General features: G+C 42.0%; 1 protein-coding gene across 1 annotated transcript in view; it reads right to left on the bottom strand.

Moving 5' to 3' along the window:
• Window positions 1–3,476: 3,476 nt before the first annotated feature.
• ano6 (anoctamin 6) overlaps window positions 3,477–26,361 on the bottom strand; it is a 44,136-nt gene continuing 21,251 nt past the window's right edge. Inside the window, exons 5-20 of the mRNA XM_083657453.1 lie at window positions 23,784–24,071; window positions 19,381–19,494; window positions 17,350–17,465; window positions 16,121–16,255; window positions 15,042–15,147; window positions 14,148–14,208; window positions 13,255–13,400; window positions 12,946–13,023; window positions 12,567–12,795; window positions 12,178–12,347; window positions 11,852–11,949; window positions 11,382–11,512; window positions 10,376–10,581; window positions 8,484–8,689; window positions 7,480–7,585; window positions 3,477–6,112 (exon numbers count right to left, since the gene is read on the bottom strand). Coding sequence (XP_083513579.1) covers window positions 5,894–6,112; window positions 7,480–7,585; window positions 8,484–8,689; window positions 10,376–10,581; window positions 11,382–11,512; window positions 11,852–11,949; window positions 12,178–12,347; window positions 12,567–12,795; window positions 12,946–13,023; window positions 13,255–13,400; window positions 14,148–14,208; window positions 15,042–15,147; window positions 16,121–16,255; window positions 17,350–17,465; window positions 19,381–19,494; window positions 23,784–24,071 — 2,409 coding nt within the window. The 3' untranslated portion in view covers window positions 3,477–5,893. The remainder of the gene's footprint in view (window positions 6,113–7,479; window positions 7,586–8,483; window positions 8,690–10,375; window positions 10,582–11,381; window positions 11,513–11,851; window positions 11,950–12,177; window positions 12,348–12,566; window positions 12,796–12,945; window positions 13,024–13,254; window positions 13,401–14,147; window positions 14,209–15,041; window positions 15,148–16,120; window positions 16,256–17,349; window positions 17,466–19,380; window positions 19,495–23,783; window positions 24,072–26,361) is intronic.

Raw genomic sequence — 26,361 nt, forward strand, 5'->3', positions numbered from 1 at the left:
CAGCCAGTCTCTGCCTCAACTGAACTAAGTCCACCGTACAACAGCTCAGCCGAGGGTGCGGGTGCAACTCTCCCGAAGTGACAGTACACGACTGTCAAAACAAATGAAAAAGGCCCATAATAGACATACTGTAGACACGCAACTTAAAGTCAAATCCAAGGGGAAAACGTACTTATTAACAATGGTCAGCCCACCTTTAATATTCCAAATGTCAAAATGCACAAATCAGAACGTGCATCTATTAGGAATAGAACGGATAGATAGGAAAACTATGAGAAAAATATCAAGCCTATCTTTGCCTCATACAATTTGGGATAAAGTAAGTGCACAACTAAAGAATATAACATTATGTCTACTCATTTTTAGACATTTTCATGCCATAATAATATAATGCTAAAGGTTAAATATTGCATCTTTAAGCCATTGCTGGCTATGCTCATGCAGGTTGTTGCGACCTTGGTCATTACTGACCTTAAAAAATGCAGGTCATCGCTGACCTTTTTCTTTTGGGGGGGGTGGTCCCCTCCCGGGGGGGTCCTCCCTTCAACAACTGGGCTGCTGTCCTCATCAGCCATGCATCCTACATCCATCCAGAGCAAGCTGCTATATCATCAGCCCAAAGATGCCTCCTTCCATGATTGGTAGGAAGTATTAATGCATTTCGTTGGTGGCGGTCTTCTCTCCCAATCCCCGTTTGGTGCCCATGCCCGGGCAATTTGCATATAACCCCATAAGTGTCCTTGCCATTGCTTAACCTCAGTCAGCCCACGTCCTGACAATTGCACAACCCATCATCCCTGCATTCTGCTTAAACATCAGTCAGCCCATGTCCTGACAAGTCAGCCCCCGTCCTGACAATTTGCTCAACCCATTATCTCTGCATTCTGCTTAAACCTGTCAGCCCACGTCCCGAGAAGTCAGTCCACATCCTGACAACTTGCTCAACCCATTATCCCTGCATCCTGCTTAAACTTCAGTCAGCCCACGTCCTGACAAGTCAGCCAATGTCCCGACAATCTGCATAACCCATCATTCCGGCATTTGCATAAACCTCAATCAGCCCTTGGCCCCCTTTTCCTCATCTCTCCCCATCATCACATGACAGGATCCTGGTTCATCCTTCACTTCAAGACCACACTCCAGAAATGCAACATCCCTGCAGAGAACTATTCCAGTCACTCCTTCAGGATCGGAGCAGCCACATCAGCAGCCATGCAGGGGGCGTCCTCCGCCTCCCTTCAACAACTGGGGCGCTGGTCCTCATCCGCCATGCATCTTTCATTCAACCAGAGCAAGACACCATATTATCAGCCCAAAGATCCCTCCTTCCATGACTAAAGAGGCAACAAGCACTTCATTGGTGGTGATCAAACTCTCCTTTTCCTCATCAATGCGCCCATGCCCGGGCTATCCACATCCACGCCCTTGCAACCCCGCTTTGCCTTAAAAAACCCCGGTCAGCCCCTCATCTCCCGACATGCCTAAATTCTCCCCCCGTCAGCCCACGACCTGACTAAAGCATACCCCAGGCGAGCTCCATGACCCCCGTTTTCACTCTCCCAGTTCCTGAAATAACTTTAAATTCCTTTGGGGGATGTCCTATCTCATACAGCACTGACGCCCCTCTCTCATAAGCAAGAGGAGCGTCACATCATGGAGTCATACGCCATACTCAAACTGTCTATTCTGATTCAATAAAGTTTGTTAAAATTATATTACGAGTCTCTCATGATTGAAGTGTAGTCGCAGACTGTAGTTCAATCATGGAAGACCAAATAAGGCATTAATAGAGCACCCCATGCTGTCATAACCCTCAGCCCAAATGACGTCACTAAATGACGTCTCCATCTCCGACGTCACCTTCTCCATGACGTCACAAATGACACCAGTTATGACATCATAAATGACGTCAGTTATGACATCATAAATGCCCTTCTCCCAAATGACATCAGTTATGACATCATAAATGACATCAGTTATGACATCATAAATGCCCTTCTCCTGGTACTATATAAAGCCCCCATCACCACAGCTTAAATCACACTTGTGCTTGTGCAGTCATCACTCACCTTGTGTCAGCATCACGCATTCATCCAGCATCTCCAGAGCAAAAAGCTTCATCCCACCACCTCCCCAGATCACCACCAATGTCATGACTCCTGTTGGAAACAAATCCCCTTAGGGGGATGTCCTATCTCATACAGCACTGACGCCCCTCTCTCATAAGCAAGAGGAGCGTCACATCATGGAGTCATACGCCATACTCAAACTGTCTATTCTGATTCAATAAAGTTTGTTAAAATTATATTACGAGTCTCTCATGATTGAAGTAGTATTGAGTGTTAAAGCATGTAGGATAAAATAAGGTACAGAATATCGGTATTATAGGAAATATATTAATTTAAAGTTAAAATTGTTTAAAATATTAGATATATAAAAATTGCTCATTATAAAGATACCATAGAAATGTGCAAACTATTGCTAAATATGGACAATAATTGTGCAATACATCCTAGATGATTTCACTCAGTCCTGAGGTAGTAACACAATGAAACATCTGGCAGCAAGTCTCAGTTTTCTCCTCGCCCGAATAGTTTGAGTGAGTTTGGGATGGAATAGGAACAGGGTTGGGTACTAACTGACTACATGTAATCAGATTAAAAAACATAACTATAATCAACCCAGATTACATTCGGAAAGTGTGTAATCAGATTATAGTTACATTTGTCAAGGATTAGATCTTTAAAATATGGCAATTTTCAACCCCCTCCTTTGAGACCTCAGCAGCGGAGGGAGAGTCAGTGGTTTCCCTTTCTCATAGACCCCTGTCGTCCCAATCCACACCTATTAGCCTTTTTCACTTAACACCCAATTCCCCCATTTTGTGTCTAAAAGGCAGGAAGTAACACAGGTGCAAGCAAAACCTTAACGAGGGCCCCGGCACTGGATCACCTAAATGGATTGGAAGTTGGAAAACCTCATTAATGTTTTGCTTGCTATGTCTGTCTGTGGACAGATCTTTTTAGTGCAATAGTGTCGTTTGAGTCTTGAAGAAGATCCCGCACACTGCTCTTGCTCAGCATCACCCTTCTTTTAAACAAACATTTCGGTCCAATGGACCTGATGAATGGACCTTTGTCAATGACCGTTGAAATGTTGTTTATTTAATAAAGGGGTGATGCTGAGCAAGAGCAGTGTGCGGGCTCTTCAAGACTCAAGTGATACTTTCCAACGCACCTGCACCAGAGATAATAACCATGCGAGATAGTCAATATTTTACAGGTGTGTCTTTATCAATTCATATTGATGGAAAAACAAGCTTCTTGCTCTATTGCCTGAAACCATTAGATGTGAGATGAAAAATAACCCAGTGGGATGATCCAGCTCTCATGCTTTCTACTGGATTTCATTGGGTATGAAGACATTTGTTTTGATTGATACAGATTTTCTATCAGAAACAAGAGGCTACATTTTTATAAAACACAATTTAATAGCAAATGTATAAAACACAAAAGACAATGCTGAAAGGCTATAGTACATAGCTATAGTACGCTATATCATACTGTTGTTTTTGCATACATGTTGGTTAGTACCTTTAGTTATATCACATGGGGAGGCAATAACAAAGCAGTGGTAGGCTGTTGGTCAGATTGCATTTCTGTATTGTGTATCCATAAAACATATAGTCAAAATGTTGTGCAATAATTTCAGAGAGAGAGGGGAAGAGATGCTTGCCTCATTAAATAAGCCACTGAATAATGTAAGGTTGGGGTCAATTCAAAATATAAAGTGGCGCTGCATTTCATTTAAAAATGAAAGGTTTCCTCTATATACATTCAGCAGCGGTGCCCCAGCCCCCACTGCTTCCAAAATAATATGAATTGTCATGAAGTCAGGGCGACTACTTTAACAAATCTAAAATGTAAGATAGCTTTGATTTGTTTGACTCTTTTGGTCACAGCACAATTCAATTTGTGTTATTGTTGTTTTATGTCTTTTCAATTCCAAATGGTAAAAAATGAAGAAAAATATGGTGTGTCAAACCTTGGTACCTGGTAGTGTAACTTAAGATGGATATGCAAATGTTCAGGGAGAGTAATGTTACTTAACTGAAATAACATTTAGTTTCGGGGGGACTTGGCCAAGAAAAGCAGCACAAAGTTACAGACGCTACAAACAAACATTACACTAAATAACATTACTTTTATAGAGAAATAAATGGTGCAAAGCACATACTGTTGTAGAAAAGTAAATCTGTGCAATTCTCCAACTGCCAGCGTATGAGACGCGCACGACCCAGGTACAACTAAACCCTTTGCCCCCGCTGCTAAACAAAAATCCTAGAGGAAACACTGAACCTTCATTTTCAAAACGTCCTTATACACAGTGGTAAACGTTTTCCCATTTTGAATGTAAAGAAGATTCACTTGCTAAATGGATTGTACTGAAAGTAAAAGTAACCCACCCTCCCCATTCTGTCACTCAACAATAAAGAATGTGTTTATGAAACGTAAAGAGCTTAAGGCACACAGTCTGTAGGCACATTTAAAACAGTGGTAAGGGTTAATGTACACCGCCTCCGGAACAGATGCGGTACGGCTGCGAACAGACCCACACTCATGTAATCTGTCAGACGTATGCAAGATCCGACAAAAATAGAATAGGTGCGTAATTTTTCCGTACCGCATTTATCGGCCATCAATTAACATGGGCGAGAGTCGATACGGCAGGTTTGCTGGATCCGCAACGCAGCCGCAACGCATCTGGTGTACTCCAAGTGTACGCATCTGGCATAGGCTACTCCTTAGTCCAAGATTGATTCCAACTATAGCTGTGACCATTGTAACATTGTGTGAGATCTTGTCAGAACACTATAATATAGTAAGAGTAATGATAACCCCCCCCCATAAAAAGGCACATCATCATGATAACATTGCATTCAAAAGGTGTAAATCGTTGGCAATTTATAATACTAGTATTTGATAGTGGCATTTTCCAAAAACAAGTAGCATTAACTGATGGCTTTGATCCTACAGCGTACAGCTCATCGGACAGAGCGTGACGCTAACACTGCCAGGGTTACAGGCCAGCCATGCTAAAATCACATGCAATCCTGGAAAGCTTTAAATAAACGCATCCAGAGAAGAGGTTCAGAGATTATCATCGCCGAGCATCAACAAGCAGATACAGTAGAGGACAGACATCCGTCCCCTGAGGAAACTTTACTATGACTAGTGTAGTGCCCATTCACTCCACTGCTGCACAGAGCACTGTTCGCTAATATTGTCCAAGTTGCACCAAATCTGACACTGCACGTCCTTGGGTCCCCAGCAATACAGTAGATCGGAGGAACAGTTCTCGAGATATGCGCACACACACACAAACTCTTACAGACTGATATTCCTTTCCTTAGTAGATACTAGCTGTATGCCCATAGCAGCTGAGCAATGATATAATATAATTAAAGTTTTTATCTTAGTTTCTAGTGATTTTATTGTTTTTATGAATGCTTTTATGAGTGAATAGCTGCACTTTTTAGTCAAAACTAATGGTTGTGGTAACCAACTATGCTCCTTCATGTCCTGAGTGTCTTGTATTCACTGTCGCATCTATGTTTATCTGTATCTTGTCGAGTGTGCTGATTCACCAGAATTAATTCCTGTGTGTCCTTGTGATGCATTTGGCAATAAAGTGTTTCTGATTCTGATTCTGATGATTATGTATATATGAAAATTAGCATGTTAAGATGTTAGTATACGGTACTACAAAAAAAAGTGTAGTCGGAGTGAAAAATAGCTTTTTTGATACTTATGTACCAAACACTAAGACCTGGAAATACCTGGTCTCTTCCTTTGTACATTCCATGTGTGCACAGGAGCCCAGTTTACTATTGTCAGAAATCAAGATCAATCTCCTCTTTCATTGTGTTCTCCTCTGCGTGTTTGAGGATCTTGTCAGCCACTGGTTTCAAACGTCTGGTCACCAGCTTGAGGTTGGTCTCATGGAGGATGACCTGGGTCAAGTATCTCTCTCGTTTGATCTGCTCTTTGACAGCGATTGGGACGTCTGGGATCACGTAGGACAGGACGAACTTGGTAAAGTAAACAATGTGCTGTCAGGAGAGGAAGAAGAAGACGCCCATATTAGTGTGTTTTAATAAGAAAATAAGCCGATGGGAATTATTTCATACATGAGTTATTAGCCCTGTTGCAATTTTTCAGATAATATACTGATTAGGGATGCAAGGATATGAAAACTTTGGCCAATACTGATAACCGTTTTTAACATTGCCGTTATGGCCGATAACCGATATTTACCAATATATACCAATATGATCTGTATAAAAACAAGTTTCTACAATAATCAAATTGTGTACATACTGAAAAACACATGTAAACACTCTGAATGTAATGTCTTTCTTTATTTCCAAAATATATGGAAAAGCCCATAAATAATAGATTTACAGCATTGTTTCCTCTCAATATGAAAACTTTGGCCGATACCAATATGTACCAAATGTTATTATTGGTTATTAACCAATATTAACATTACTGTTATTTTTTCTCTTCGGACCATACCGATATATAAAAAAATTATAACATCGGCTGATACCGATATGATCATGCATCCCTAAAGGGCAGTTTAGAGTCCAGTGATTTATGGTCGTTGCGACCGACCATGATCACATTCCATCGTTGGTGATAACGACAAGTGTTTATACTTCCAGCGACGGGTGATATGCCATCGTTGTGATGAAAGTTGCGACCATCATCAAGACTTCCTCTGGATTCAACTTTGACCCCATTGTTGGCTCCATTGTCATGACAACCACCTTATTCTTTTTTCTCCTACCGCAATTTCTGAAGCCACTAGTTAGCTAGCTAGTTGAATTAACAATGGCAGAAGATCACATATTTGTGGAAAACTTAATAAACACAATGACACGGTTCCCGAGCCTTTGGGCTAATGACCAGGCAGATTATAAAGATGCTGTTAAAAAGGCAAATGCCTGGAAAGCGGACATTCTCAACACAGACGGTAAGTAACAGCTAACACATCGTTAGCATGGATAATCACACAGCATGTTAACAAGCAGATAGACAGTTTTGTAAATTTGTTGCAATCAAAACGGTATAAGTGACTGACTTGACTGGCAGTTTCTCTGTCTGTCCGTCCGGCATTAATCCATGTGAAAATATCACAACACATCCTGCCTCTGCGATGCGTTCTCCTATCGCCTAGGTGTTTATACTTTTTATGAGCGACAGCGTCCAAAATCAGCATCGAGCGATTCTGGAAAAGTCGTCACGTTCAGCGATGCCCGTCGGGCTATAATAAATTGCTGGACTCTAAACTGCCCTTAATACTGATGTAAGAGTTTAATGGTCACTACTGTACTGTTAGATTTGTGGTGGAAAATCAAGAGAAGCATCACACATTTTTAGTGTCACAGAGATTGCTTGTCATGCTCTCACTCACCTCTACAACAATTATAAAAGCCATCTTTGCAGCGATCACATGCCAGTAGTAGATACTGTACTCATACTCATACTTATGGCCAGGAGGATACCGGAAATCTCGATATCTACAAAAGAAAAACACCAGCTGTTAAATGGCACCAAAGATCAGCTTGGGGGGGGTAAGGGGGGGGGGGGGGGGGTTTCTTCAGAACTCCAAAACATCCAGCCACCCAACTGTTGCTGACACAAATCATCTATCCACTTTGCTATATGAGTTTGTTTCTTTTCAAGGCAATCTGCAGATGATGAAGTTATGGTCATTTTTGCAATTTCCATTCAAAGTAAAGATGGTAAAGTTTGCATGGAAGCTGGGTAGCTGACTCTGCTCAAATGAAACATAATTGTCAAACCACTGCAGGAATAGTTAATAGTTAATTTCCAAAAAGCTATACATCTATTTGGAAGAAATTATTACCTAAATATCATTATGATTAAATATCTCTGGAATTCGGAACCATGGTATGTGTGTCATCTAATCTATAAAAAGATATAATTTTGTCAAGCAGACTTTCCTTCAAATAGTATTCAAATTTGTTTTAATTGTGCTAGCAATCGTATGCATGGCGTTAAAGTAGAAAATATTACAGCATGGACTGCATTTATTGAAGCTGTGTGTGGGGACTACTGAGGTCACCACGTTAACTTTGTATTGTGCATCTCTGGCTTGTGGTTTTGCGGGTGGGGGGTCCTGTGGGCAGGGGGGATATGTTTGTATGTGTATATGTATATGTATATGAATTCGTAGGTGTGTGTGGTTTTTGTTTTTCTTCTTTTGTGTTGTGTTGAATAATATCTTAATAAAAAAACTTGATCACAAAAAAAGTGCTAGCAATCATTTTGAAAGAATATGTGTTACTTTTTTCAAGATCTGGTGGATCAACTGTACAAAATCCCAGTATTAAAGAGCCCGGTAATCCAGCATGAACATATAATATTGGGATCAATTTGTCAACTGCTGTGTACCTGCAGTAGGTGGTGTCTGTGAACCAGAAAGGCGTGTTCAGAGGCCTGCTCTGGTTGGTGAAGTCATCAATGTTGAATATAGACAGGGTGCTGTTGATGTAGCCCTCCATGGTGTGGTCTGAGTGCTCTCCATATGGATACACAGAGAAAGACCAGTAGTACACCAAGCGTGGGATCATGTCTGATGTAAAAGCAATTATCATGGCCTGTTGAGAAAGCAGGAATTTGAGATGTGGCATTTGACATTTAAATGCTCCTATCACGATCACTCAACAGTGCTTTTTTTTGGCGGGGGGTTTCTATCTGGAGGGAACCCCAAGGGAGCACAGGGAGAACATGCAAACTTCACACAGAAAGGCCCTTTTTGATTACCCACCTGGGCCGTGGGCGCTGAGGACATGGGAATGGGGACACGCCCTCTGTGCCCACAGCGTCCCAGGCGGGAATCGAACCCAGGATCGTGCTGTGAGGCAACAGCGCTACCACCCACCGTGCCCCCAATCAACAATGCTTTGAGAAAACAAATATTTGTTATTATATACAAGCAGAACACTAAGTGGGGTCTTCCATGTCCTTTGTACTGTTTGTCATTTTGATATTGCTGACATGAAACTCAGCACCAACCACAAGGCACATTTCTCACAAACTGAATGTAATTATGATCTTTAATAGTAATAAATAATATAATAGTCTTTGTTTTTATTGTGCTTTAAAGAAATGGTTGATTTACAGATAAAATAACAGCAAAGAAATGAAATAACAAAAGCAAAGTAAATAAGGGAGATTCCTACGAGACGAGACATCACATCGCATCACATGCAGGTGTGGGAGTCTGAGCAGTAGTGATGCGCGGGTCAGGGTTTTTTAAGGCCCGCCCCAACCCAACCCGTCATTGGAGCCAGCCCGTTAAAATATCTGAAAATTCTGAACCCAGCCCAACCCAGCAGCCCGCAACGGCCAATTTAATGTAATATGTCTCCGGACTCAGGAGGAGCACAGCAGAGCTTCCAAGGTGTGCAAAGTAGCTAATAACTCTGTCTCTCTCACACACTCACACACACACTCACACACACACACACACACACACACACACACACACAGACACTCACATGCTGCCGTGCGTGACAACAGTTGTACTGCTCTGGATGAGTTGCGCGGCTGCTTTCATGTCGGTCTTTCTTCAATTAATTAAGCGTAGTAGTGTGCAGCAGGTGCGTAGACGGCTTGCAGATACGGCTTTTTTTAATTACCTCATGCGCTCGCAGCCGGTCATGTAGCCTAGTTGCAGTAAAGTTGACAAATAGATCACAGTCGAGTCCACAACAGAAAATCTGCGGTGGCATTAGATGGACACTTCAAATAATAATTACAGCGAATAATCCTTCCAAAATTTTTGTTTTGAGAGCACATAGGCTACCTCATTGAAGCGTTTCTTTACTCCATGTAGGCTATAGTATAGAGAGTGCAGCAAGAGTCTGTCTGATTGTGTGTAGACCTACGTGTGTGAGAGAGAGTTCACCGTTAATAGACCCTTCTCACGGGGGCCATTTTGTGTCGAAAAGGCAGGGTTAACACAGGTGAAAGCAAAACACTAATGAGGGTTTCAAACTTCCATGATTGGAATGTGGAAACCCTCATTAGTGTTTTGCTCACACCTGTGTTTATTCTGCCTTTTCGACACAAAATGGCCCTCATGAAAAGGGTCTATTACTCTGCGTGTTTCACTGCTCTAAATTATTTAATAATGTTGCTTTGTCACGTTCTGAGCCTGCCCCGCCCACACCTGTGATATTTTCATAATTTGCCAACCCAGCCTGCCTGCGGGGCGGGCCAGCCCGTGGGACCCGGCGGGTTCTGGGTGACCCGCGCATCACTACTGAGCAGTGACTTACATTTGTTGCCACAGCCAAGATGGCGATGCCCCCGAGAATGGGCTGCCAGGCCCCGATGTCCTGCGCCTTCTCCGGCACCATGCGGCGAAACTGAGTGGTGATTTTCCAAGCATCGACACGGATCTCAAATAGGTTGTTAACCAGTGCCAGGACCGGGGCCAGAGGGAAGGAGGCCACAAACAGGGTCACAAAGCCAAACTGGATCACTGCAGGAGACAAGATACAGGTGTACAAAACACCAGAGTGTGACTGTCAAGTGTGCAGCTAAGAATGTGAGGGAGGGGCAGACGGAAAAACCACATACATGCTCCTACATGCTCAACACATAGAGCAGCAAAACTTGCCTGTAGAAATAAAGACACACTGGTGCATAGAGATGTACATGCTGCTTGTGTGCACACATTACAACATACATAGGCACCCACACATACAATAGTTACGACTTACAGTACTAACTGTAACTGTACATAGTGTCTCACCCACTGAACTGAATCATTGATTGATCATTGTAAGGCTTAAATAGCCACTTTTCAACCAGCTCTCTATATATCTGAAATTGGGATATAGTGTGAAAAACAACACTTTTTATGCACTCTCTCTCTGGGGCACGGCTTCAGGATCTGCACTACTTCCTTGATCCAGTGATGTCATGGGTTTGTGATGTCACTGGTTCGAGGAAGAGCACAGATTTTGAAGCTGTGCCGGCTCACATGGCTGTTATTCAAGCTACAGATTGGATTTACTCATTTTTGTGTGCCTGGCTGCATCAACGGGCAGACGGAATAACGAGAGCCTTAACGAGCCATACAGGGGTACCCCATATGTACCCATACATATGGGGACGGAGTTTCTGTGACAGACAAACGGGGGGCTCTCGGTGCAGGAAACATGGAGGGAAGGTAAACATTCTTCATTTGAATACCGGTATACTACTGACACTGTAATGATACAAAGCCGGTTGAAAAGTGGCAAAGTTTTCCTTTAAATTTAAACTTTTTTCTCTTACCCATCTCAAGATATTCATAAAACAGTCCTAGTTTTCCCACAGGCTGGAGCTCATAGTCCTGTTCCCAGCGAGGAATCACCTTCTCTGAGCTCACACGCGTGCAGTAGTGGAAAATCAAATTCTTCACCCACCTGTGGAGGAGACGAGAGTATATCAACAACATGATGTCACTTGTACTTTTTATGTGTTCCTTCTTGCATGTTATGTACTGAAGAGGTTCAGCCACCAGAGACCTTTCAATATAGAGACAGTTTAACTTTCAGTCACTTCCTGTATGTTTTGCCACTGCCAGCCCCCCTTAGGAGACTGGTCAGCAAATGAAGTTTCATACCATTGACAGACAGATAATTACAAGCTGATGACCATGCCCATTTAGGAGACCGGAAGAGTACCGTTTCTTACTATCGGCGGAGCCTGGAATGCACCGTCTCTATACTGAAAAGTCTCTGGTTCAGCATCTGGCTGCTTACGGTAGCAAGACCTCCTGGATGTTATTCCAAATGGCTTTTCCCCCCATGATGACGGTGAGCTGAGTTGTCAACTCAATCAGACAACCGCCAGGATCACACTGCAAAAAAACAAGACGCAGAGCAACAGTCAAAAATATACGAGCAAGTGAGTGTGAGAAACAGACAGATGGACAGATAAGAGTGATAAAAGACAAAAAACGTATAACCAAAAAACATTGTCACTGGAAAGAGAGTGCACTGCTGTTTCTGCCCACCAGGGGAGACTAAAGCTTTGGGCTGGGATTGTTAGACATGGACACAGAGCAAACACGATGGACAAACCTTACCTCCTCGTTCCGGTACTTTCCCAGTAGATAAACAGGCTGTCCGGGATAGCCAACAACTTTTCCCTTGAAGAAGGCGATGTAGAAAATGGAGGAGTAGTAGTTGACGAATTGAAAGAGAAACATTTTCAGAGTCAAACTGTTCTCATAATCCGTCTTGGTCCGTGGAAGCTCTGTTATTGCGTGTCAGAAATGATAAGTGCAAGACAAATTAAGTTTTCAATACATAATGCCTTTTATAGTCTTGATTTACTATCAGCGCTAGACCTCAAAGTCAAATAACACTCGTTCTAGATTAATTCATGGAAGGGACAAAAAGTATTTTCTGTCCTGTACTGTCTTGTTGGCTCTGCACCAATGTCACCAAAACAGACTTGGATTAAGATGCTCACCGAAATTGGTGATCCAGATGGCGACCTTCTCGTAGAGGATGTTGAGGATCATGATGATGATGAAGCTGATGATGGAGGCGGTGACAGAGGTGGCCATCTGCGGCGTCACATACTCCTTCAGAGGCTCCAGCTCCTTCAGGTCCTGGGCTCGCAGTTTGGCTGAGAAGGCGAAGAACGCGGCCAGCCGGTACACGATGATGGCCACAACCGACGCCACGATTAGCAGAAGCTAAAGAAGAAGAGGGAAATGAAGTGATGGATGTATTGTTGTCATGACTTGCAGGGTTAACAGAAGTTATGGAACTAGTTGAAATAAAGATGTAATCCATTTGTTGTTTTAAACAGGGCAAAAATGCTGAATGTACAAGAGCAGAATTACCCAGAACAAGACTGTCCCCATTCCTATGGACACCCGAATACATCGTCCACAGGCTGAATATGGCACTTTTTCATTCACCTAAACAACAAACAAATACTATAAAATACTGAATAACATGGCAAGCCTTGAAACTGACTGTATGATATAAGACAACTGAGAAAACCTGTTTGACTGCATATTCAAATATTACAAAACATTTTCATAGTTTGTCTTTTAGGTGTTTTGGTCATGATCATAAAACACAAATTGGAGTGGCAAAGCTTTGGCAGCATCTCAAATCTGTAATCACGGTCTGCGTGAGTGATTTACCCCTGTGACGGGGTTTATCCTGTCGTGGGTACACTTGGCTTCATATTCTGGACGGACCGGCTCTTCCTGCTCCAGGAACTCCTCTGTGTCCCACTGATACTCCAGCTCCGCCTGGTAGCGCTTCCAAAACTCCAGGAACACAGTCACTGAAGCCAGGAAATGGAAAGCAAACAGGCAGTCTAAGTGAAGGGAATCCCTTATACTTATAGTCTGTTTCTCCCTAAACACTGATGTAGTGTGAAGACTGAAGTCTATTGTTTTTGTCTTTCATTGTGCCTGAAGTAAGGCCAAAGAAAACCTGCTTTCAGAGTAGAATTCTGTTCTGTTCTGTTCTATTCAAGAAACAGACATCCATTGCTACATGTGTGCAGTGATGCCGAATTTGTTTCCAAGGAAATTGGCTATTGGCTGCTCAAAATGTTGCTAGAAGTGGCCAGATGATGTCATATGCTAATTTACATATCAAAATATAACCTACAGTCTACACTCACAGCAGGGGGCGGGGCTACACTGTGTGTGGAAAGCGCTGTGATCGTCAGACCTCTCTCCATGACAAGCAAGTGGAGCAAACCAACATTAGCTGTACCAATTCACTGGAAAATGCTTTGGGATTCAACACTAACATTGTGTCCCATGGTCAGAAAGTCAACATATTTGTCACTAATCGCTTTTGAAATATACAGTTGCCAAAGGGTTCTGTAAAGTCGCTCAATCTAGCGACAAAGCCGCCAAGTTGGCAACACTGGATGTGTGGCTGAGGGTGACAGATGAATGATTTTTAGCTGCGACCGGTCGGTCGGTCGGTCCACAAAAGGTTCACTACCCTTTTAATGTACTGTATATCTCCACATTTAGAAACAATGTCATGAGAGTTTAAATTGTGAACAACTTACCCCAGATTGACATAAAAACAGCAAACACCACGGTTCCAAAGTTATCAAATATGCAAAGTTTCTGAAAAAAGAAAAGCATTTAGATCATCACAGTTGTGTCCTCCTAACCCAACCTTCATGCAAATCACTTCAAAACCAAAAGCATTCAAAGCAGTGATGCTGTGTGCCTCTGGACAAACACAACAGCGATACATATTTAAATATTTAAATGATGTAACTGTATCATGTAGCCTACTGGTGCATTCAGTATTGAGTTTAACTCCCGTTGAGTTCCATTTACAAAGATTATTCAATTGATCCATTGAGAAAGAAAGGTTGTTGCTTTGAATTCACAGCTAAATATTAAAGACAGGGGATTCCATTGTCAACTATGTTACTATTTTTTTAAATAACTAATTACTTAAATTATATTCTATATTTAGAATAGATTTTTGCTGCAATGTCAGCCAATCATATTGTAATAGTGCATGCATGTACATGTTGAATATCTACTTTTGGAATGAAACTCTTCAACTAATCAACCAATATAGATACCCCCCCCCTCCTCTGACTCTGCATGATGACCAAGAATAAAACCAGTGGTACAAATCCAGAGAATAATTTGATACTTTTAATCCCAAATGAGGTATCCACCAATTGAAAGATATTAATCATACCCTGGCTGGCATAATGTTTGATTTGTTTGACATGAAAGTAAAACTTTTTTTTTTATGAAGTTATAACTATCTACAGTAGAAGTAATGTTTTAGATAATGTAATCATCTGTAGTCACCCGATTCTTTATATAATGAGCAATAGATATCAGGGTTTTTGGAGGGGAAGGGGTGTTTTTGTTTTGTGTTTTTTGCTTAAATGAGAACACAACTCTGAGCTGAAATTAAAAATACTACTCACTTGGGCCGATTCACAGGTGCTGTTTAGCCTCCAGTAAGTGCATTCCCTGTCACACTGTGGACACATCACAATAGCTCCTCCAATCTCAGGGTCACACACCTCTTTGCTGCAGTCATTTAACACAGGACAGAGGTTAGACTATGAGCTGTACACCTCTTTGCTGCAGTCATTTAACACAGGACAGAGGTTAGACTATGAGCTGTACACCTCTTTCCTGCAGTCATTTAACACAGGACAGAGGTTAGACTATGAGCTATACACCTCTTTGCTGCAGTCATTTAACACAGGACAGAGGTTAGACTATGAGCTGTACACCTCTTTCCTGCAGTCATTTAACACAGGACAGAGGTTAGACTATGAGCTGTACACCTCTTTGCTGCAGTCATTTAACACAGGACAGAGGTTAGACAATGAGCAGTCCACCTCTTTGCTGCACAGTCATTTAACACAGGACAGAGGTTAGACTATGAGCTGTACACCTCTTTCCTGCAGTCAGTTAACACAGGACAGAGGTTAGACTATGAGCTGTACACCTCTTTGCTGCACAGTCATTTAACACAGGACAGAGGTTAGACTATGAGCTGTACACCTCTTTGCTGCAGTCATTTAACACAGGACAGAGGTTAGACAATGAGCAGTCCACCTCTTTGCTGCACAGTCATTTAACACAGGACAGAGGTTAGACTATGAGCTGTACACCTCTTTGCTGCACAGTCATTTAACACAGGACAGAGGTTAGACTATGAGCTGTACACCTCTTTGCTGCACAGTCATTTAACACAGGACAGAGGTTAGACTATGAGCTGTACACCTCTTTGCTGCACAGTCATTTAACACAGGACAGAGGTTAGACTATGAGCTGTACACCTCTTTGCTGCACAGTCATTTAACACAGGACAGAGGTTAGACTATGAGCTGTACACCTCTTTGCTGCAGTCATTTAACACAGGACAGAGGTTAGACTATGAGCTGTACACCTCTTTGCTGCAGTCATTTAACACAGGTCAGAGGTTAGACTATGAGCTGTATCAAATGAAGGAACAGCAGTAGTATCAATAGTGCAGACAGAAGACTAATACCTCCAAGTGCTTGTTTCTTGAGTTGTGTATCCATAAATGAAACAAGCCAATCCCACGACGGCGGCGACAGCAAGCATGGCTGTGTAGAAGCCCAGCCAGGCAAAGTAAATGCCAACCTTTTCCCCATAATACTTCCTGTGGAAGGGTACAAATTTAATTTATCGTTTGAAATGACAAATGCTTCAGTGTTCACTGCAGTCATATTTCTGATTTACACAAATGCGACATCGGCCACTATGTTATGTAATCTAATAAAATGAAAAAAATAAAAAGAACGAAGAACGAAAGAAAGAAAGAAAGAAAGAAAGAAAGAAAGAAAGAAAGAAAGAAAGAAAAAAGAAAGAAAGAAAGAAAGAAAGAAAGAAAGAAAGAAAGAAAAAAGAAAGAGAGAAAGAAAGAAAGAAAGAAAGAAAGAAAGAGAGAAAGAAAGAAAGAAAGAAAGAAAGAAAGAAAGAAAAAAGAAAGAGAGAAAGAAAGAAAGAAAGAAAGAAAGAAAGAAAGAAAAAAGAAAGAGAGAAAGAAAGAAAGAAAGAAAGAAAGAAAGAAAGAAAGAGAGAAAGAAAGAAAGAAAGAAAGAAAGAAAGAAAGAAAAAAGAAAGAGAGAAAGAAAGAAAGAAAGAAAGAAAGAAAGAAAGAGAGAAAGAAAGAAAGAAAGAAAGAAAGAAAGAAAGAAAGAAAGAAAGAAAGAAAAAAGAAAGAGAGAAAGAAAGAAAGAAAGAAAGAAAGAAAGAGAGAAAGAAAGAAAGAAAGAAAGAAAGAAAGAAAGAAAGAAAGAAAGAAAGAAAGAAAGAAAAAAGAAAGAGAGAAAGAAAGAAAGAAAAAAGAAAGAGAGAAAGAAAGAAAGAAAGAAAGAAAGAGAGAAAGAAAGAAAGAAAGAAAGAAAGAAAGAAAGAAAGAAAAAAGAAAGAGAGAAAGAAAGAAAGAAAGAAAGAAAGAAAGAAAGAAAGAAAGAAAGAAAGAAAGAAAGAAAGAAAGAAAGAAAAAACAAGAAAGAAATGGAAACTTAGACAACAGATAAGAGATAATGGGACTTTTGAGAATCGTTGAAACTGATAGCTATACATATCATGGTAAGGCGCTGTGCTGGATCCAGATCCTATTTGATGTGGATATGGATCGATTCACAGTAAACTGAAATACTGTCAATGAAAGGTTCACAAAGGGGGCTCCTAATGTGCAGACTTGACTATTTTATGCCTCTCTGAACAGAAAAGAAAAGGTTGGTTTACCTTATGAGGTCAAGCGGTTGCATTTTGTAGAAGCTTTTGGGGTGAGCCCATTCCTCATAGAGTAGGAATCTCTCACTGGGGCAACCGTCTTCTTTGGACCTGGCATTGAATTTGCACTGAGTTGTAGAAACACAAAACACCTCAGATAGGGAACTGTGCAGTATCTTTACATTTTATATATTTTAGGCATTATAGGCTAAGATGATCAAAATCACAATATGTATAAGTGCCATATCCAAATTGCAGGAAAGATATGCACTGCTGGCTCTATGTCCTCTTCCGCAGAGCAGAATATAACCTAATATTATAACATACTGCATCATTGTATTGTAATTGTATTATAATTGTAACAATATAACAAAGACACAAATAAATACTTTTGCTACATAACACTTTAGGTTTGAAAGTCCACTCACGAGAAAATCCCAAAGATTTAGTATCACATTGTCTAGAATGGATGCTCTTTCAGAAGCTTTTCTGCTTTTCAGGTAATCTGGGTGAAATACTGGTACATGCATAATGACTAAAGCTGGAAATATACTTCGGCGATTGCCTCAACTTGGAGCCTTGCCGGCGGCAGCTGGTCCTATATACTCCAACGTCAGCTTGACGAGGGTCGCATGGGAGTCCCCAGCAAAATTAGTAAATTGTGTGATTTCACTAGGATTTAAATGACTAGAAGTTAGCCCAAGGAGAGAATGTAGTGCATATACTAGCGAGGTAGCGGCCGAGCATAGGAATCGAGCGTGCGATGCCTAGTTACAGTATATTATACTCGCGCTGTTCACGTCAGCTGCGTTGAGTCACATTTTCGAGGAGCTGCACGCAGGCTGCGGCGGCAGGCTTGCCGACCGCGGTGCACCCCTCGGCACATTCGGCGAGGGGTTTAACATGGAACTATATCAAGGCTTATACCATGGTCTGGGTGAATACTCAATTCTGATTGGCTGCAGGGTGTCCATTCATTTGTGATAATGTACAGTGATAATGTACACCAAGCTAAGTAGTTCCAGTCTGGTCTGTTCATTGTTCATATCAATGCACCAGGATCATGACAGAGCCCTTTGAGCTCTATACCACCGTTAAGGGTTAATATGGCACTTTTATCAATTTAGAAGAAAATGGAGTCGGTCAAAGTAACTATTTAGATTATCCCTGAGTGCTCAGTTTATTAAAATAACAGCTATTTAGAAATCTGTAATTTTCGGAGATCTGCTGATGTTGTCAGCTGACAGAAGCCAGGTTCTCAGCTGTTAGCTGTCAAACCAGCTCTGTTTACAACTTTGCAGAAAGCCAGCCAGGCGCTTTACAAGTGCGCGTGCTGCCTCTATCACTGACACAAATCAAGTCAAAGAGGAAAAAGACGAGATCAACAAAAAGAAAACAACGAAATGGGCAGTTAACAGCAACACACTGAGAGACGTCCTTATAAAAAACATACCTGGACTCCAACATAAAAAGATTCAGATGGTTTTCAGTCTACTCCGAGCGAGTGTGGCACGTGCCTTTTACATCTTAAAGACCCGCAGACACTAACGTCATTTCCCTGGAATGCGAGTTTAAGAGCCAGTTGCATTCTTAGACATTCCCGTTTGATTTATTTGGTATGTTACATACAATTGGCCAAATTATTAGTTAGTTTATGGTCTAGAAATTCTGCAAGGTGCAGGCAGGGTGCAGGCACTAAGCGGCCATTTTATCAAATGATAGACTAATCTTGAGCAGCCGAGGGGACTATTTTGTCTCGCCGGTTCCCAACTCATATTCAAGGTTATGAAAACTAGATTTTGATTGCAAAATGCTTGTTTTGTTTCTTTGGCAAGTGACCATGGTATAAGCGGGTTAATGCACTTCGAGGTGTCCATTATCAGAATTGAATGGCCTTCGTGGAAGCAACCGTCCTCGGCTTTCTCCTCGGACGGTTCACGCCTCCGCGTCGTCCATTAATTTCTGATAATGGACACCTCGTCGTGCATTAACCTTTACTTATAGGCAGGTAACTCATAAAGTGTAGTAACCAGCCTCACTCACATCATGCAGAGGATAGGCAGCTTTATACACTCCACCATCCAGTAACTTGTTGATGCCAAACTTCTTTATGTCCTCTCGCACTTCATAGGGGGCTCGGCTAAGGATGTAATAAGCCTAGAACAAGAAGAAACACATTTTGCCATGGTCATCTACATACTACAAAACCAGTTTTATACTTCATGTTATCAAACAATTATAATATATACATTTTTTGTTAGACATTCAATTGTCATAGTGCACCCGCAGAAGGCGTACAGACAAAATCCTTAACTGAGCAAAAACTCATAATGACAAATTCTAAGGACAACAATGTTCAGTCATTAGCTGTGTTTCCATTACAGTTTTTCGCAAAATAATTGCGATATTTCTACAACTTCGACAATGTACAATTGCGACTTGTAGGCATTTCCATTGAAGTTGAGTTTGAGTGACGGCGCACACACCTGAACGCAATTCCCCGTTGCAGCAGCTGCCACAGTGATTACGCACGGGGATCTGCCCCAAATCCCGTCCCCTGCATGCTCAAATCTAACCAATGGTCAATGCAAATCACAACATGAAGTTACAACGCATATAAACGAGCCTGATTATCAATTCAAAAGAACATGTTGCTGGCTGCGGTGAATGCAGTGAGCGCGAGAGGCAGAGGAAAAAAGGTAGCCTACAACTGCGCGCACACAGACAGGCAGCCTGTCACCATGGACCGTTTCTGTCATTAAACATGATCTATTTTCCCCAGCTCCGCTTTTGCACAACACTCGTCTTTCTGCTAGGTTGCTGCGGAGGTTTTGCCACGGCTTATCAAACCCTTTCTCCCTCATTTTCCTTTCATTTTCCGCTCCTTTTCCAAAGGAGAATGGGTCACATGACGTGCAAATGCGGAAAAGTGTGTTTCCATTACACTTTTGCGATAAACTGCTATATCGACACGTCTGAAAAACCACCTCATGAGAGCGCAAAAACTTTTTGCGATATTTGGGAGGTTTTTCTAAATTTACGTGTTTCCATTACCCACTTTCTATTGCGATATTTAGATTTTGCGCATTTCTGATGGTAATGGAAACACGACTACTGTCAAGCTGAAATAAAAAGGAATTCACTGTCAGGGTGACTACAGTTTCCTGCAGGTTCAATTTAAATTCAAATAAATATAAGGCTAATTTGAAAAAGGAGCTCTTCAGGCACAAATGTAAAAAGTGTTTCAGCCATGCTGTAGTCTTCACCAGAGAGTGGCACACCAAACTGTCATGCAAGTCAGACTTTTTAAACTTTCGCCTGAATAGTGCTCAACAGTCACTTGGGTTTCCTACTGTCTAGTTGACTTCTTCTTTTTCCCCACAGCGCGCATCCATGGAGAATCGCATTGAGAGGATTAATGAGCGTTATACACCCATACCATCTGGTTGGGCCGGAGTTTCTGGAAGCAGACGAACTGGGTTTTATATCACAACTCTCGGGAGTTTATTCTCACTATGGGGAAAATTCACCCTGACCCCCAGACAGAAGCCCTACTTTTTCTACACCAATACACAGCAATGGGGTTGTATATTGTGGTAATGTGTTGTATACTATGGTATGTTTTTATGTGCTGCATTGCATTTATTGTGTGTGCCTTTTTATTGACCTGTACAGCACTTTGGTCAACTTCGCTTGTTTTTAAATGTGCTTTATAAATAAACTTTGAGTTGAGTTGAGTTGTGTTGAGTAAGCTAGGCTGATGTCTTTCTGCCTCTCCACGATGTTGATGTTCCAAAACAGCTCAGTGGACAGAAATCTATCCGTGAGTAATTCTATCCATTTTCTGCCACAGTTAGTGGTATTCCACACACGCGCCGTGGGCCTGTACAGGATCTATACTTGCTTTATCATGCAATGACCGCAAATCAAACACCACCTTCAACAATTGCCTTCACACACCACAGCCACCAGCACTCTCTATTCTCTCTCAGTCCAATTTTATCCTCCAGTATACTGTATGTCTGCACCACCAGGGAGATTTCACACTAGAAAAGTAGTGCACTAAGGAAATAGTGACACATTAACTCATTGAGTGCCATGGACGAGTATGTTCGTCATTTCGTTTAGTAACGTAGAGTGCCAAGGACGAGTATGTTCGTCAATTGCGTTTTTTGACGGTGGGACGTGGATCAAAGCCTCAGGCATCTCCTGTACAAATATGGGAGCTATTGAAGGTGTATAACCTATTTTACGGACTCATTAGGTGGTGAGAGTGCTCTCCAGATTACAGAAAGGTCCGGAAAACAGCAGGAAAAAGCCGTGATCAAAGAGAAACCGATGCATGCTGCAGCCAGAGCCATATAGATTGCTCTGTCTGCAGCTGACATTGGCTGCGAACACAGTCAATCCGCGCCCACAACTGAGCTCCTCTGCCTCTGTCTGTCTGTCTGCATATAGTGGGCCCTATTCTCCCACAGGCCTTCGGCGCTAAAACGGGCCTTAACTGCAAAAAAACGTGCCTTGCGCCTGTTTTGGGACGATATCAATATGGCTTTACGCTGCCAAATGCGCTTTAGGCCGAATGGGCGTGGCGCAGTCCCAGAATGGGCCAAAGTGGGCGTGTCGGCCTTAAATCTCGGCGTACTGATATCTTCGCACCTGGCGTAAATTTAGCGCTTTGCGCCTTTGAAAACCAGGCCTATTCAGTGCGCCAGTGCTCTTCTGCCTCTCCCCTGTCACCCTTCTCTGTCTCTCTCTGAAACCAGGCCTATTCAGTGCGCCAGTGCTCTTCTGCCTCTTCTCTGTCACCCTTCTCTCTCTCTCTCTGACTCCCTCGCTTAGACAGGCACAACACACTTCCCATATAGGAAAAATAAGTTGTAAGTTGTCTGGCCTGTCCCAGCATGCATTGTGCTTCTCCATTTCGCTACTAAATAGCAACCAAATGAGGCGAAATAGATATAAAAGGTCGATCTAAATTAATGTGTAATGGTAACACAACCTGCAATTGTACACATTTCAATATTGGACCAAATGAAACATCGAAATGAATACACCACCCTATGTGAAACATATATGTCCTCCTGGGCCTATATATATCTCTTGTCGATTTAACGTGATTTAGATAAGTGACAGGGGAACGCGCTGCGGAACGCTTTCTACTGTCATGTGCTATACTGTGATGTCCGCTCCAATAACTTGGCCCTACTTCACATTTAGTTTTACAATAAAAACACATTTATGCAATGACTTTACATAATGTAGGGTATATTTATGTGCATCATTCTACCTGCAGCAGGGGAGAGAAAACGATATCGTTCTGGACAAACTTTCACCAATATAAAATTAATCTCATCATATAGGGATAGGCTATATTTTTCTAGCTGATGCCTTTAGAACATTCTTTTCACTTTGATCTTGCTATAGTGTAGCGTATTTACATGCTTGCAGTATTTAAACTGCAGTTAGATTGGTTTGAGAAGCATAATAATATGGAATAATAGCCTATAATGGAGACAGACAGACTGGATGAAGGGAGGGGGGGGGGGGGCAGAGCGCTTGGCTTTCGTCAGGTTTTGCGGGACCACTGGAATTGGAGCTAAAAAGGCAAGCGTGCGATTCGTTTATTGCACTTATCCAATGAGCATGACGGTGTATAATTTTACGCTTAAAAGGCGTGGTTGTAATGCTTTAGGCTGCGTTTAGCGCCAGCACGACGATATCAAGTGCGCTGGTCCACGCCCACTGATTTGCGCTGCGCCAGGCGCTCGGCCTAGAAACAACGCCGATGCAACGATAGGGGCCAGTTTCTCCACACGATTACCCGCCAGAAAGGCAGCAGCCGACGCCGAAGGGCCAAACCTTTCCCTGCAGTCCGGTTTGGCATTTCCGTGTCGCGCTGGGAGCCGCCCGGCGCACAAAAAGGAAGCGCTCCGAAAATAGACTGGGTGCGTGTTGGCTGTGTGTTAGTGTGGGGAGGAGTTTGCAGCTGAGGGGGGGGAGAGGGGGGTGGGGCACGCAGGCACCACACAACTACACCACGTCACTACATCAGAAAATATTAGCTAGAGTCAGTGAATGTGCTTGAAATGCTTTATTTCACAAAAGGCTGAATAGCTCAGCTTATAATTTGAAACCTGTCTTTTTGCTCAAAACAGCCTATCTTCTCCGGCTCATAACTAAAGAACGGAAAATGGTATCAATAAACTTTTTTTTGCAGATGATAGAAGAGTCTCATCGTTCTTTGTGCGTGTTCGGTGTTTACATAGTAATATCACACAATATTCTGTGGGCCTCGAGAAAACACTGAAAACGCTCTGAAACTCTGGCACTGAGTCCGTTCTCCAAAAGTGGCTGGCACTCAATGAGTTAAGCTGTAGTGAAAAACCCTTTAAGGCCTTGAAGTTGGATAATTCAATTTGTAACATTCAGTTTAAGGGACTTGCCATCCTGCTCCTCATGGACGGAGTGAAGAAGACATCCTGGTCCTTGATGTAGAAATACTCCAGACGGGCTTTCTCGAAAGGCGCAGTGAAGAACTCTGTCTCGTCGGTGATCAGGTCCTCACTGGGGTAGAAGTACTTGGTGATGAAGGAGAGGAAGCGCCAGGGGGAGGGGCGGGATGACAGGTCGTTTGGCTGGATGGGAAGCTTGATGTGCAGGACCTCGGCATAGGTGCACAGGACATCCCATGGCATGTGCACCTTGACGAACATCAGCTTTTCGTCCACCACCTGCAGAGCGCAAAGAGGGCGTGTTCAGTTGAGTTCAGCCTGCACACAAACCATTACATGATGCCAATTAGTGCTGAAACAGATGACAGAAACCTTCCTAACGTGTTGTGTTTTGTGTGTGTGTGTGTGTGTGTGTGTGTGTGTGTGTCAGGGTTCCCACACCTTCTTCAACAGCAAATTCAAGGACTCTCAAGGCCCAATTCCCCAAATTCAAGGACCCAACATGGCATAGTTTAAGACTGTTACTGTTACTGAATTTTTATAATGAAAACTAACAGAAGCTCACAGACAATTAAAAAGTGAGAGGCTTGAATGTGTGAACACTTCTCAACTGTACTGTGTTGTTAGTTGCAATTACAAATGACAGAAATCCACTGACTGCAACGCTTGTTAGAAAATATTTTGTTTTCACTTATTGAGAGCTGAAGGGGGAACCAAATTTGACAGAGGCAGCCTGCTCGTAATTCTCTATGCAGGGGGGAGCACTTTCAATGACCCATGTCTATTTTCAAAAACTTGTGTGTGTGTGTGTGTGTGTGTGTGTGTGTGTGTGTGTGTGTGTGTGTGTGTGTGTGTGTGTGTGTGTGTGTGTGTGTGTGTGTGTGTGTGTGTGTGTGTGTGTGTGTGTGTGTGTGTGTGTGTGTGTGTGTGTGTGTGTGTGGCAGGAAGTTGTGGGATGGAGGTTAGAAGTGGGTGTAAGTCAGAAAGATTGGATCTAGCACGAGGGGATGGAGAATGAAGAGCTTATATTGCTTCTTTATTCATTTCAAATTACTATGAATTAACCATCAAAACTCATTCATTCATTCATTCATTGTCTTTCCTCCCTTATTCACTGTCATGGTCAAGGGGGGACTGGAACCTATCCAGAAGTCCCTGCACTTCCTGCTTCTTACGTGTAAAAGTCAATGGGATTTTTGTATGGGAATTTCGGTTAAATGCATGAAATACGATCTGTGGTTAACAAAAGTTTATGACACAGCAACCTTTCTGTTCAATAAGTGATATATAAAATGTAAGTTCCATTGATTTAATTTCATAATCAATAAGCTATAACAGATACAAATAGTTATTGGTATTAGTTATTAGTCATAAAGCGCACACACATAGGTTAAAGCAGATTTCACCCTCTGCCTACAGTAACACGGTCATGTCACACCTTGCTCGGCTCCAGCCTCTGCTGCAGCTCTTAGACAAAACATGTGTGCCTTGTGCTCCAAGTCTCCCCTCCCCTCTCTATCTGCATAAGAGCTATGTGCAAATGTTAAATCTTTACTGTAACTCTGTAACTCTTTATCATGTATATTTGAAATGTTGCAGTCTCCCTGTAACTCTGATGTTTACAGGGATTATGTAATGGCTAATACTTTATGTCAGACAAACTTCCGTGGACTCCTGGCTTCAATTATTATTTTGGTCACAATTTCATATTGGCTTGAAATGCTCTGGTTAATGCGGGATGAAGAATGATGATATTGATACATATTCCATTCTACAACAGTAATCTTCATCTTCAATCTTCTGTGCTTTTTTGTATATTTTTAGTCATTTTATTTCTTTTTTTTTGCCTTTTGTTCGTGTGAGGATGTATTGTGTTGTCATATTGTTGTAGTGTCTGTTATGTGTTGTCTTTCGTGCCTGTAAAAAAAAGGATCATCTTCACAAATGAGGACCACTTTTATAACTTTTGAAGCCTTTTCTGAAAATCGTGTTTAAAAAACGCATACGCTTCGAAAATCACAAAAGTGGTCCTTATTTGTGAAGATTATCTTGCTGAACACAAAGTTCGCTGATTCATTAACCTTTGTTAACCATAGACTTATTTCAAGCATCCTTATATAAAGTGAGCACATGGGAAATATCTGTCTGTCTGTCTGTCTGTTAAATTGTTTGTCCCACTGACAATGTCACAATGCCTATGACATCATCAGTGCATATGACATCATCAGTGATATCATAAGATGATTTTGGTCAATAATGATGTCGCTGATCAAATTTAAGTTTCGTTGTGAAAAACTCCATCAGAATTCTAAACCAAGTTAGGAGTGTTTTCAGTCTACCAGATGTTTCTGTCCACACACCAATTTGGCTTGATCACTCTTTTTTACCTTTATGGTCAGACAGAACCTTCCATGCCTGGAGTGAGAAGGGGCTGGTCTCCATCAGAGATCTAATATAGATGGTCAATTTGCATCCTTTGATCATCTAAAGAGGAAGTTTGAGTTGCCTGGCACGCACTGGCTCAGATACCTGCAAATCAGAGATTATGTTCGATCCAAGATTAATGCCT

The sequence above is a fragment of the Poromitra crassiceps genome (assembly GCF_964638095.1).
Source record: "Poromitra crassiceps genome assembly, chromosome: 2".
NCBI classification, from domain to species: domain Eukaryota; kingdom Metazoa; phylum Chordata; class Actinopteri; order Beryciformes; family Melamphaidae; genus Poromitra; species Poromitra crassiceps.